The sequence below is a fragment of the Haliotis asinina genome, chromosome 5, assembly GCF_037392515.1.
Source record: "Haliotis asinina isolate JCU_RB_2024 chromosome 5, JCU_Hal_asi_v2, whole genome shotgun sequence".
Classification (NCBI taxonomy): Eukaryota; Metazoa; Mollusca; class Gastropoda; order Lepetellida; family Haliotidae; genus Haliotis; species Haliotis asinina.
In genome coordinates, this window is record NC_090284.1 from 4,372,532 (window position 1) to 4,387,712 (window position 15,181).

The 15,181-nt window shown below is 39.6% G+C and overlaps 1 protein-coding gene across 1 annotated transcript in view; it reads right to left on the minus strand.

Moving 5' to 3' along the window:
• LOC137284711 (neuronal acetylcholine receptor subunit alpha-10-like) overlaps positions 1-12,816 on the minus strand; it is a 28,058-nt gene extending 15,242 nt beyond the window's left edge. Inside the window, exons 1-3 of the mRNA XM_067816627.1 lie at positions 12,390-12,816; positions 5,206-5,298; positions 3,993-4,198 (exon numbers count right to left, since the gene is read on the minus strand). Of these exons, the coding sequence (XP_067672728.1) occupies positions 3,993-4,198; positions 5,206-5,257 (258 nt within the window). The 5' untranslated portion in view covers positions 5,258-5,298; positions 12,390-12,816. The remainder of the gene's footprint in view (positions 1-3,992; positions 4,199-5,205; positions 5,299-12,389) is intronic.
• Between the last annotated feature and the right edge of the window lie 2,365 nt (positions 12,817-15,181).

The following is a 15,181-nucleotide window of genomic DNA, read 5'->3' on the forward strand; positions in this document are numbered from 1 at the left end:
ACACGCTTATTCAATGTTGTGAAACAACTAAATTACTCATATTGTCCGTTCTGCTCGATTGCTAATGTTGTCATCATTCTGGAATACTCCTGTTGGTATCCTATCAGTTGATAATGATGAGAACATATTGCTTGTTCATAATGTCATACTTTCAGCTGCCATCATTGTGTCACTTCTGAATATTACTTCTTTTGTAGTCCTACTGGTTACTGATGTCATTTTGTTACTTGTTAGGGTTAGCATTCTATCATTCGTTAATGTTGTTGCTCTACTGCCGGTAATGTTGTCAATCTATCATTCGCTAATGTCTTTCTATCATTGCTTATTTTGTTATTTATTCATTTGCCAATGCTGCCATTTAGCATTAAGTCAGCTAATGTTGTCATTCTATCAGTTGGTGACGTCAGTTATTCATTCGCTAATGTTACCATTATGCCATTCGCTAATGTTGTGATTTCATCAATCTCTGATGTCAGTTGCGAATGTAGTCATGCTACGAGGTGCTAATGTTGTCACTGCTATTTTCTAATATTGTATTCTACTAAATAAGCATGTTGTCACCATTCATAGTCGACTTAAGCATACTTTTCATAAAAAAGTTAGTCCTGTATATGAGTTGTCCTCGTATTGATATCTAATCCGATCCTTGAACTTACAATCATTTCCATTTGACTTCCAATGCTCGTTTGCAACTCTTCACAGTCAAATAACAGATAAATTACGATCATATTTATTTTCTCTTGCAATGCAACGTTATGTAGTTCTGCTTTAAGTCGTTAACCACCTTTCAACCGATTCAACAATCCATATCTTCCATTCAAAAAGAGTTTTATAGAACACCATGTGGAGGACATGGTCATAATCTGATGCATCAGATTTTGACGTGACAAAAAAGATGTTTGTGACATCACTACATAATTGTAATTGTTGAACACATGAGTATGGTATGGTGGCAATCGTGCGATGAAGTCGACTTAAAGTAGGGATTATTTTCTGCTTATGAAAAAGGGTTGTGTTACTTTCATTTGCAAATGAGAACTGATGATGAAAAGACGTTCGGAGGAGCTAAAACTATGGGCTTGTTGAGGATTAGGACACGTGTATATTGTTTACTGTTCTCGTTCTTAGACAGTGTAAGGTTCCCAAACGTCCTGGGGCTTGCCTCATGGTTTCCACAGACACATGTTATGTTTCTTCAAACAACGTTTAGGCTAAAACATATCTTCACAGTATTATGTGTGTATATCAATTAAGTTGAGAAAACAAACAATGAAAAAAATAAGTTGAGAAGTATGTATTGGATAAATTATTTTACGAGCAACTTACCATCCATCCTTCGTTCCGAAATAGAACTATCAATTTTAAAAGTGGCCTCAAGACGCACCTATTCACCTCTGCACATGGATAAAGTGGACTCAGATAGCACTTTGCATTGATAAAAAGCGCGATATAAATTTTGTCTGTCAGTATGTATGTATGTATGTGTGTGTGTGTGTGTGTGTGTGTGTGTGTGTGTGTGTATGTATGTGTATTTTTTGCATTAGCTAAATGTGCTATTCAAAGAAACTGCCATTTAAACATTTTCGCAATCACTCGACTGAGTAGAGTACCACAATTAGACCTTCATCTCTTTGACGACTTAATTAAGTCAAATGAATGACACATAACCAGGTTATACAAATGATATTTTCTGGCGATATTGATGGTATTTCCACATGGTTTAATTGTATTCCTCATTAGCTGTTGATAATTAAATAAAGTACGTACATATTGCACATTTTGTAAAGAGTCTGAAATGGTAAGAAATGACGATCCACTCTGTTACCCATATTGTCATCCTCCTCAATTATTTCTTCCGCGATCCTATTAAATTACTCGTGTTATCAGCCCTCTCAATTACAGACGTTATCACCCTACTCAATTACACCTGTTATCGACCTACTCAATTCTAACATTTAAATTGCGGAACACAAATTATCTTCCAGTTTGAACCTGTTCTTTCACCTCTGGAGTATTTCAACATGCAAACCAGAATACAACCTGTGAAGGAAAGGCGATCATGATTGTAAGCATACATGTTGATATATATTTAAAATAATAGTTTTTGGAATTTTCACACACCGAATGAACACCTAATTAGTAATTCTGACCAGGTGAGGGGATTTCATTACGTGCATATGCAGATGTTGGTATCTGTTTAAACTTGAAGCTCTAAATTTCGAGGGTGCAGAGGGTCTGGTCGGCTTTGAGTCAGTATGCTAGGTCTCAGTTGTGTGTTCCTGTGCGGCATGGTTTATCGGAGGGCTAAGGTATGTAACCAACATGAACTTACCCACCTTCACACGTACACAAATACATATACATTTACATTTTATGCACCTGCAACACGTGCACACAGGTTAGGCTTTTTAACAACAATCAGCATTAGACTTTTAACGCTCTAACACCTCTTATTTCACTTATAATATATCATGCAGTAATACACGTAGCATTTTAATATGCTGGCACAATTATGCTTTGACCGTGCGTTCTTCTGTACATATAAACCGTTTTATATACACTACTTATTTCTCGTGAGGCTTATACAGCAGTAACAAAAAGGCTGATCTGAAAGTAAGATAAGTCTGGTAATATAGGAGGTAGGGACAACTGACCCAGTAGTAAACCGAAACCAGGAAGTAAAAGTCATTTAATCGTTCACACTGGGCTCATAAATGTGTAAGATGGAGAGCAGTCTGAAAAAGGGGGAAGAAATATATTTATTTCATGTCTGGCTGTAAGAGTTCCGGAGTTAACATGCTGTGCCAGTATTAAGGTCAAATTTGTGGTGACTGAAAATCTGAATATTATGTCCCGTCAGTAATATCACAACTATTGATGTTGATGCGGTCAAACTACAACATACTATAAAATGAGATGCCGTTTGACACTGTAGAAAACACTCTACTCTTGGTCGGGCTGAGTGAAATCATGAGTAACCGTTTCAAGCACTGGGGATCCGATGACACGTCCAGAGACCGGAACCCCTTACTGACCCTCCATCTTTGTTACAGATGGATCTGAATGACATTCAGCAATTAATGGAAGTTCTAGATATGCTTCATATCGCCAAGTTAACTCGTTGCTTGAGCCAGAGAGATATCTTGTTCTCCTTCGCTAAAGAAATGTCCGCAATGCTTTTATGCGTTTTAGATTAGGCCTTAATGATTCATTAATTAACCGTGATAGATATGTGTCTGTGGAGAAACCAAAAGATTATGTCCATTCTGTTACATTATTGAAGATGAATTCCATTTTATGTATATTTGTCCTGTGTGTGAAAATCTAACTAACAAGTATCTGCCACAAAGGTCTCTATCTCAAATCAATGCTCAAATATTGTATTCCTTACTTTCCTGCAATCCCTTTTTGTATAAGGGCCTATGGCCTATCATACAGTCAATAACTGAATTGAATTGAATACAAACCCTTGAATAGGCATTCCTTATATTACATACAATTAAACCAAACCATTATTTGGAAGCATGTCAAATTGGACATTATCTGGGATAGCGTCCATGAGATTTGATTCTGAAGTAATGCACATATTAGCACCATCATCTGACACTATTTCACGTCCGGAAGTAAGTACATCCGGGAGTAAGCACGAATGAAATATGACATGACATATTTGGAGCTCAACCCAGCACACATGGTTTCTACATAATCGTCACAACTGTATCAGATGCTCATGCGTACAGCTGACATGTGCTTAAATGTTGTTTACATAAAAAGTTGTAGAGACTCATTAGGACTCTCAACACGTGCTTATTAAATACTTCCAGGATGTGATTTCTTGAGATATGTACTTGAACGGTTATTTCAGATGCTTAGGTGATGCCGCTGCTGTGCTAGTTTAGTGAAGATATATGGCGATACTGCCAACGGAAAACAGCGTGATTGTGCCTCGTGCATCCATGAATGCGGTGCAGTGTCCGTTGGCATATACTTACATACTGATCCCATACGTTCAACGTCAGAATCTGATCCTTCTCATTCAAATCCATGATCTGTATCAACTGTATTCCAAAAGCGACCTTCAGAGTGTCATTGAAACGTCGGACTGGGCGGCCATATTTGCCTCGCACGCGGTATTTGTGTAGGATTTCTTTCACAAGCTGATCTTCATAGGACAGAGTCGGTATTGGACGTTTTGAATCTGAAATATATCAATACATGAAATGGTACGTTACAGCAGGTACTGATTACGTGGCCAAACATAAAATGCTTTTTGTAAAAAGACGGATCTGTCGCCATGTATGAGTGAGTGAGTTAATGTTTAACGTCACATCGGCAATATTTCAGTGCAGAGGAAGTCGCAAACCTATAGTACATTTCGTATATAAATTCTTCCTGTCAGCATGGCTTGATAAATGAAAACAGCAACATTTTGAATGACAAATTCCTTTGGACAATTCAAAAGAGAAGAAACGTTATCTGTTGATGCATGGACAAAATAGAATCCTTTAATATATTGTTTACTTATGGTTTTATATGTTAAACAAAGTAGAAGGATATGACATTCGTATTCTGTTAGCATTATTAGTACACCTACATCTCGTAATTCGTACTTATCTAACTGTTTTATCTGTTTCATCAAATACAGGATTGTCTGTTTTTCATAGGTTGTCCCCACAAGGCAACAATACTGCTGTGTGGCGTAAGGCTCAATTATGTCCGTTTGTAGGCACTGTTAGAGAATGGCGTATTCTGCAGATAGGACAGGACATGTGCAGCTTATTTTCTCGAACACCTGGCGTCATTTTCTGTAATTCATTTATGTTTGTTTTCTGATCTGCGTTTCTGATCTGTTACCAAACCGGATTTGGTTCTGAAGTTAGTCAACACTGAGTACTCTTTTGCATCGGTATTTGTATCGTTAGACTGCACGTTGCTCTACGTGGCGGATTTATATCTTTACATGACAAACACTAATTATGCATACGGGTGCTTTCATGCTCTGTGATGGCGAATACTATCGAACACCAGGTGGTACTTCGTGCCGTAGTGTCGAAGATAAGTGTTCATGAATATCACCGAAATCCAAAAGGTGCTGGTGCAGTGTGGAAAACGTTCGTGTTCGTGGAATAGGGGTGATCATGTCACTGTGTATAATATTGTGTGCTGTACATAATGGTGTATGGTTTCGTCTTTCGGAATGCTTACCACACAAGCTAAGAAAGAACAGCAACGTTGTCAGGAACCCGTAAACAAACATCTCGCCAATGGTCCACTAGTAGAGGAATGTCCTCAGTTGTCCTAAAAAACAAACAGTTATACATTTGCACCGGTTGTCAGCTTAGTATATGTATTTACACTGGTCGCTCAACAGTTGGTCACCCAGGAAATAAAGAGAGGGGTGGTTGTTCATTCTTCCTCTCTGTACTTAAGGGTTGTAAAAACTGGGTATTTGAAATATACATAATCATATTTTCAGTTTCAAGCGGAAACTCATGACACTTTACCTGAAACAGAATCTTAACACCATCCTTCACATACTCGTTTGTCACATACAAAGCAGAATAATTTATGAATTGTATAGCGAACAAAATCATATATCGAACAATCCCAATTCCCGAATGCAACTCTATTACATTATCCTGTTATAATCGTGTGTACTAAGTCTTCTGTATAGCTTACGAACGGATACAGTTACGTAAATTGTGTTCCCCTGGGAGGCAAATATTACTGATTAATAAACCTGTAGTGAGAGCTACAAAACCTTCATCAGGGTTACTTGCAATTAACAGTACTCGTCTCGTATTTGTACTTTGTGTTATGAATGTGCCCAAGGACATCAGCGTCGACGGTTTGAGGCTCAGCAATACATCCTTATTGTAGCGTTATAGTTGTTCAACCTAAATTGCCATAGTAATCAAATTATCATCTTTTGTCGGGTTGTTATGGCAACAGCAAAACAATGTCGTTTCTGGGCAGAAGTGTTCCTGTAATAACACCAAGGTGCCAGTTCATGCAGCAACTATGCCGACGTTGAACACATTTACTGCTCTGCAATAATATGTGAATACATATTCTGTGACACTCTTGTCAGTTTCGTTTCAACACCACCAATTCCTCTGACAGCTTCAACTATTAGCATGCGGTATGTCCTTGTCTCTCCTGTAGTTAGTTATCGGTGTCTGTGTGGAACAATACCAAACAGTGGTATACTTCACCCTCACACACATGTGGAAACACGAGAAACGTCATCACTTGGAACAGGAAGACATCACCAGGTGTGCTTTTAGCCTAATTCCATAACTCGTAGGGCAGCAAGTAAATCAAGTGTTCTTTTGAACAAGAATGCAATGCAAAAAGAGTTAGATGTTGAACGTTTAACCATGTATACTAAAAAGGTATACGTCAAAGAAAACAACCAAGACGGAAATATGGTGAAGGTGTTCTTTTGTGGAATATCAACCACAGTTTAGGTGTGAGGCAATAGTGTGTTATGTCAGTGTTACAGGCTAATCTGTCAGGGGCCTAAAACAATGCAAGCTACAGACGACGAATGACTATTGCATTACATGACCGTTAGGTTACGTACGTGGAGTATTATGGTGGATAGGGATAGGTGGACCGGCAGTTTAGATGGAAAATATTAAATAATGTTGATGTTGACTTTTGGGTTACGCGAGATACGTAAATAGCCACGGTGCAACATAGAGGGAGGACACAACCGTGACATGGGCCAAAGATGGCAGGCCATCGTGAAACCCTTGGAAAACAGCGAGTGGGTGATGTTAATCTTACACGATATGAGCTGCATGTAGGCATAACAGAAGAAGACTTCGTAACAAGCTCCATCCCGTAAGCAGTTCTTTGCTTAATTCGCGGTGGTAAAGTGACAGAGAATACCTCAAGCATTCCTTTTACGCCATCGAACATGATGCGACAGCAATGCGGTGTGAGGCCCGGAGCAGGAGTAGCGACATCATCATTGACGAGCCTGTTTGTCATGTGGGGACGTTGTCATGCATGTAGCGACGTAGTGGGAGAACATGCCAACAGCCATTTGGAAATGTGTTACATTGTAAAGGCCATTACAAGAACATGACTGCAAATTTATTGTGTTATGTTGTTTTGTTGTTTTCTTTGTAAAAGGGCTAGAGATATTGTTCCTGCTAACCCACGCTACATTTATTACATGTATTTTCACACACATCAGTATTTTAATAATGTAACATTAAATATATAAACCATTCGAAGTGAAATACTCCCGACTATTCATTTGTTCACAAGGCATGCGTACCTTTACACGAGCACTTAGTGTCATCACTGATCTTCAGTGATCCTTTCGTATAACGCTCACCGCTGCTTTGGATTTACGCCACATTTGCACCAGAGGAAACGAAAGGTGAAATAGTTGTGTCGAGATAGTATCTACTGACCCGAGGTCAGGTGGATTACCCTGTCCCTTCTAATACATGGACAAAATGCAAACACGCACGTGCGTGTTTAACTAGGCTTGCTCTATCAAGAGATCAACGGACCTGACCACACTGACGTCCCACATCCTGTAGGTTCCCTATCACAGTCAGATCCTATTTGGACTTTCTAAAACATTTTCAAACATCAAGTGGGAGATCATGAATTTTCTTGGGAAATCAAAACATGGTCAAGTTCTGTTCAAAATACCCACGCTTAACATTATTTGCTTTTATAATACCTATGAACATTTTCTGTAGAATGGCATGGTCATCTTCTATCTCAGAGATCAGAGATATGGTCGTAATCTGTTGTCATGATACATTTATCACAAATGTCAGGTGACATTCCAGGACAACAAAATAATGATCATAAGCACAATATTTCACTTATGTTTTGGGAGTCATGTGACCAGTAAACGAGTATACATTATGAATGTCTTGAGAAGCGAACGCAACACTAAACACAGGACCATATTTCCTTCACTTTTGTTCCGTACACATCAGCAAAATATGAAGAGAATATAAGAGGTCACAAAAATGTGCACGATCTACGTATATCACACAAATCAAGAACAGGAAACGTTTGCTGTCCTGAGATATCATGGCGTTTTCTACTTTTCTGTCCAGGTCTAACACTGAACGTATGAAGGGTTAATCAACACTGTGGCGTTCGGAGAACTCGTATTAGTATCCATCTCACAAAGAAAAAATACTGAAGGAACGAAATAAAGGTTAAAATTGATGAACCAAGTACTTTCAGGAATCACCGTCCAATCATGACACCATGTAGCTGGTGAGAATACAGAGGTCACAGCTGCTGGTGTTGTCTCAGGAACGTCTCGGTGCTCCAGTCACACGGATGTCCTCTCACTGATTGCCTTTGGCAGAAGGACTTGAGTACAGCATCGTGTCTCTGACACCAGTCTACGAATGGCGTAGTGCCAAAAGGCCCTTGTGAGCTTCTCAAAGATTACAATCCATCAAGATCAAGCAAAAAAGGGAATGTTACACCAAAAGCTACATCGATGTTTGAAACACGTCTCCAATTCTATTACAGGCACAAAATTATACACAGCCCAAAATCTGTTCGTTTAAAATTACCGACATTAGGTCGTAATTTTTCAGTGTGAAAGCAACATGGACGCATACTGTGGCGCATCTTTGCAATCCAAATGGATGTATTCTAAAATACAATTCATGACGTGTTATTGAATGGTACGTATGCCTTATTCATCACCTTGCGCTTGTCGTTTATTGTTTTATTCTGCCTTTTACCAAAAAATGTCCGTCAATTAAATGTATGGGAATACCGACTGTGTCTAATATCGCCCGCGCAGACACCACGTTTTCGTCGCGTGAGGCACTCCATAAGTTCCGGGAGCCATCGTCGAGAGGCGAGCACTTCTTAGGAAACCCTTGCGAGCACCAATTTGCATATGATCATGTCCACAGACATGTCTCGTTCGGTAACGGTGAGACGGTCGGATAGAATAAAAAACAAAAGCAATTATCATTGATTCAACAACAGATTTTCTTCTACTTGAGATACCAGCATTATTATTGGAAATGTTATTGTTTTCCTTGAGTCTCGTGATTCTACAAAGCAGTGTAGTTGAGATGACTTCAACAGATCTGCAGCGCATTATTTTCTGGAGAAGTATAGATATGTACATAATGTATATCTAAACCATCTACAGGTACGAAACGCTTTTTGGACATTCAACATTACTGTGTGTACGTTTAGATACTTAGGGCACGTTTTCTGAAGCCTTTCCAGATGATGTCAAGGTCTTCAGCGCGATACAAAGTAGTCTTTGTATACTTTTATACTTTCCTTACACAGTAACAGATTGTTTGTTCTCTCAATTCTAACTACACTTCGGAAGAATTATTCTCACTTTGTATTATATAGTTTATACAATACATAAACGACATTATCGGCTTTTTCAAGTTAGTTTGATCTATGCAACTGGAATGCTATGACTTGCTTTCAACAAGTCAGAAAACCTGGGCACGCAATCATGTTGGTTGCCTGCTATGACAAACATGGGCTCCAATTCTAACCCGGATCTTCATGGGGTTTTACAGTAATGGAACTGAACGTGACGACCTCGTCCGTGCAAATCTCATATGGCTTGTGTGGAAAGTGATTGAAAGAGTATTGTTTTACAATGACGGTTTTGATGTTGGAACAACATCACGGCACCGCAAGGGGAAGCATGGATCTAATGCAGCTTATACATTGGGGATCATCGTGACGAGAAAATGCTTTAAGCACTTCTCACTTTTGTTACATGGATAGCAAACTTCAATCTGAGCTACATGTATCTTAGAACCGTTGACACAAAGCGATACCTGATTTTGTTTGCGTTGTATAAGACTGTAAACACGAACCCTGTGGTAGCTCTTGGCACGGGATGGTAACGTTACTGCGACCAGGGGCCTAAACACCTAAATACCTTTGGAAAAATATTTAAGTGTTCATAACATAAACGAGTTGAGAACCAAATCCAAATTTTTAGATTCTTGGAGCCTGTTGAGTAGATCTGTCAGGACTTTCAGCTGGTGTAACTGCTCTTCGTTTGTATATTTTTAGAAGCAAAACGAAAATATTGCAAGGCTTCAACATCAAGGGCAGTGTCAAAAGCTTCCAAGTCAACATATGTCACTTTAAATAAGTACCTTCCTACAATACGTTGTGAGCAAAACAGCCCTGTAGAAAGTCATATTTTTAGAGGAGAAGATTAAAATATCGTTCAGTTGAGAAGGTAGCTTCAGACGGACCCCCCCCCCCCCCCCCCCCCAAACACACACACACACACATTCAGGCCATATATATATATGGGCGCCATGAACATGTTCCACGTACGATGAACGTTGAGAAAATAGCAGATGATAATTGAATTAAAGATAAGCCTGAATATATATTACCTGGGGCTAATCATAGGTTTGATATACCGATTTAAATGACAGGAGATCTCTTAAATCCCTTCACGGTTACGTGTGGTCATAATCTAAATGATCTAAATGTGCTTAAGAACTAAAAATGTTTTGACCTCCACAGATGTAACGCTAAGGGATCTTTGGTGAATTTAAGGAAATCCTACCCTCTTTCATGTGTTAAGAGCCTGAACGTGTTACGATAAAACGCTCACAACCTTTGTTCCCTTAAGGATTTGAACACAATCCCATACACGCTTAAAGCTTAACATGTCAAACACGTTTTTTATACCGTAACAGACTTTTTCACATTGTAGTGCGTATCACCACATGCATACGTAAAGTGTTTTTCCTCTGTTCCATACACTTCAACTATCGTCTGACCGACCTACCGTGATGCTCTCAGCAGAAAGGTTTGGCGAAGTATGGTGGTTGGTAATGATATTCTGACAAAGGTGACTTAAAACATGTCAAGCTGTTTTTGTCATAGTTTCCGACCAGCTGTCGTGGCGGTGTCTAATACAATGGTTTAAGAACACGATGAAAGGTTTTTGTATAGCAGCCATACCTAGATCTGGCATTCAGCTACGTAATGATATATATCCAATCACCGCAGTGAGCCAGGGATTGCCAGATAAAATGTCAGTCAAATTATTGATGCACAACTAAATGAATTCATTTAGGTTCACGCCTGAAATTGACTGCATGTGGCATGTTTTTTACCTCACTCACAGACAGTGGGCTAACATTTCAATTTGAAAATGAAGGCGATGTTTCAGGAGAAGAGTAGAGACAGTTTAGTGGAGTCAGAATTAGGAGACCAATGTATCAGCGATATCGTGTACACTTAGGAACAATACTCACACGTATGCATGGCTTGTACAGGTAACAGTATAAGCAATACGCACGAGTTATACACATAACGGATATACAGACACAGAGAAACTATGAGCAATGAAGTCGACGTATGCACATCAACCTTCTATACCAGACGAGTACGATTCTTCGCAATACGTATCAGTACGTCATACACAATATTCTAATGTTTTAGTGAAAAAAACACATGATTTATGCACAATGTATCAGTTTGTTAAAATAAGTAGAAGACAAGCATGTTAAGTATTACGACAAAATATTGCGACGTACGGTGACTACGATAGTGAAACAGGGCGTAACATTACGTGTAAGGTAGGAACTGTTTACCCAGCGATCAAAACAACCCTCATCCAAAATATGACGTTCAGATTTGCAACGAATGGTACATACTCAGGTACAACATCAACAATATCAGCAGTGATCACTTCGCCAGTGACGGCAGAACGAGACACTTACCGCCACGTTCTTCCCTCCCACCGGCGCGGCACTGACAGCGTCTCTAATCCTATTTATAACCTGGCACTTCCTACAGCACTTGCAGCAAAACCCTATCAAATGTCATCAGGGGTTCAACTAGTATGGAAAAATATTTCCCTGGAATATTTCGGAAACATGTTTAAGGATCTAACTCTTGTAATGGACAATGTGTGAGGGACTTGACTGTCATTGTGACTCCCGTTGAGTATTCTAAGGTGCGGCATAAACACATTAGGATAGTTTGTACACAAGGGAAGAATTCCGAAGAGATCTCTGTAAGGTTGGGGGCGTGGAACAGATAGTTTGAAGATACAATGCTTAGTATCATATAGCACAAAGCCTATACATTATGTTTGTAGTATAAAGTGTAATAGCTATCGCTGAATGTGCATGCCATAGCAGAACGGTGTGTCAGCGAGCGAGGAAACCTCTGTGCCCTTTCCACTGTCTCTTTCCCAAAGCTTGGAAATCAATACTCCTTACACTAGTATTACCTGGGCTCTACAGCATACGGTGGGTGGACAATGCACAGTGTGTTAACATTGTGAGCGAAATCACTGGTTGTGCCTCTCAGTTGCCGCTGGTGCTGTGGAAACACATGTAATGACATACAAGATATGTACGCACCCAACGTGAGCTAACTGGAGAGATGACGTCCATCGCAGAGGACAGGTCCTGTAGAAGACCGGCGGCAGACACGTGGTGGCCAGAAGATGTGGAAACGCAAGAGTCCGTCCCTCGGGTACGACACTACATCCAGCACACGGGTGTGACTTCCTCGTCTGCATGAGGGCTTGAGATTTCCCGAGTTAACAGCCGCGTTCTGGCCTCCCTCACAACTCTCACACGCACAGGCTGTCGGAGCGCGGAGTCCCCGGGAGCCCAAGTCCCACACCTGCCCTGGTAGTAGCGCTGTCCGGCTTCGCCAGCACGCCACAACACTGCAATCATTACCTCTATCACATATTTATATCCAATCAGACTACTCAACTATCTATTTATTCCCAGATCAAGGCTCTCGAACCTGTACTGTCCTGAAGCTGGCGTCTTGACTAGAGTGGTATCGATTAATTACAGTCCTAATCTGGCGCCACTAACTAATGCTTCACGTGACTGTCATGTGACTGTCAGTAGAGGGTCGGTATTGTTTAATTGTCAATATGAATTCTACAACAGCTTCAGAACCTCATTAATCGTCATAAAGATCTCACCTGACACGGGTGTCTCGTAACAACTGTCGCTGTTACTTACCACGCGCGTGTCTGTAATGAATACAGATCATATCTAATAATTATGACTATCACTATCGTTTCTTATCAGGATTCATATCTCTATGGTAAAACAGGCGATGCTTAGCGTATTTGTCTGTATATTGACTGCTGTGGTCAACTTTATTTATATATAAACCGCCGATTCCATCTGTAATTAAGATCTTGAAACCTGAAACAAATGGACATCACGGGGCAAGTCGCTTCCCAGTTGCTTACGCTTCGCGCTTCAGAAACCTCTCATTGAGGGTTCGAATCTAGAATCGCCATGATTATCTTTTCTTGTTGCATGTATCCCATCCGTGCTCATGGATCTTTTAGCAAATTTGTAAATCTGTATGAATTGCACCACTCCAATTTTTTTACGTCAAGCTGTGATCCAATAAACCGAAAGGTTGCCCCAAAAAGAGGACCACACATATTCAATGTATACTTGTTTCAATGTATAACATAACTCTTGCAATCTATGCTATTACTTTTTCACGTTGCTACATTGTGAATCTTTCTCCAACTAGGTGATACTACGTTTGTCAGGAGTTTAATTTCAAATAAACTGTATATATACGTTTTGTTTTTCGTAAGGAAAGAGTTTTGCTATGCTTAATAGATATATATGAAGAAAATCTATTTCATCTCATGTATGTGGTATTCCCCTTGCGATGTATTTCCAAGTAAATTATGAAATTAGTCATCGGAAACTTTATTCGATGACACTTTTAACTGACCCTCTGCAATATGCTTTTGACTACCCTCCCAGTATCTTGCTCTGCATTTTTTTCTGTGACAGCAGCATGTGTGAAGTTAGAGCTGATGTGAGCAGCACATGTGACCTGAACCAATTGGTTCTGGTAGCTTGACCCCTCTAATCATCTGTTGATATGTTTATACAATTTAACATGCGTGATTAAATTGTTAATGAGCAATACTTAAAAGTACATCCAGTGCATAACCGCAATATCAACTCTCTGTTCACTGGCCCTTAGAACTCGCTACCACCTAATCTACCCAGTTGTGTTTCAAAAAGGACACAATGTTGTGTATTACACTAGCTTGCTATATAGATGAAAGATGAAATCTGGTAAATATATACCCTGCCGGCTTGCCTGCATTAAGTGGTAAATGTATAGCCCGCTGCCCCGTCTGATTAGATTATTCCAAGTAAATGTATATCACCTTCGTTAAAGTATTCCCCGCACATATATCAGACCAACATGCGTGTATCTTGGCAAACATTTTCCTGCAATAACACCAGACCAAAACATTCTCACATAAGAAATATCTGTTATATGCTGGATGGCATGTATATTAAATATATATGGCATTACACTGACGGGGTTGGGTTATATAAACCGGTGGTTTATAGCATGAACATCAGTCTACTCTTTCAACGATCACTGACACAATCAGCAGTGTAATACATCACAGAGCTTGATCCCATTGGCTCTCAAGGATTGTTCATCAAATGTACATCATTCTTCAGAAGGATACGACTCATACATTTCTTCACTAGAGTTTCACATAGTTGTTCAAAGCAAACGCAGACTGCAAAAGTGTTTTGATTAAAGGTGTTCGACAAAATAACATCCTCCTGACTGTGTCCCTTGCAAACATAATTAACTTGCACGTACACCGTGTTCGCCTGACTAACGAGAGAATCAGCTAGTGTGTTCAGAGGAACTGTGCTGTTTTGATACAAGAGGAAGCCAGTCATAAGTGGTAAAGTTTGGTTCATATCGAGATATAACTAGTGGTCTATGAAGCACTAGGGATATAGCTATTAGTTTATCGGGAATAGGGTACCAGTCTTCGCTTTGATAGATATAGAGTGTAATCTCTGGGGAGTGGTGTACAAGTGGCGTGACATAGTTTCTAGTCTGTCAGGAATAGGGAGATAAGCGTTCGTTCAATATACAGACATAGCTTGTTGTCTGGAAGGAATAGAGATATATGCGTTTCAATACTGAGATATAGCCTGTAGATTACCTAGAATAAAGAAATCACTGTTTAGTAAAGCCATGCATCTTCCAGTCGACCAGGAATAGGCGAGAAGTATGTTAGCTGGAACATAATATCATTTAGTCTGTCAGAAATACTAGTCTTTAATGTGGATGTATACTATATAGATAAGAAGATCTGAGATATGAGTGTTTC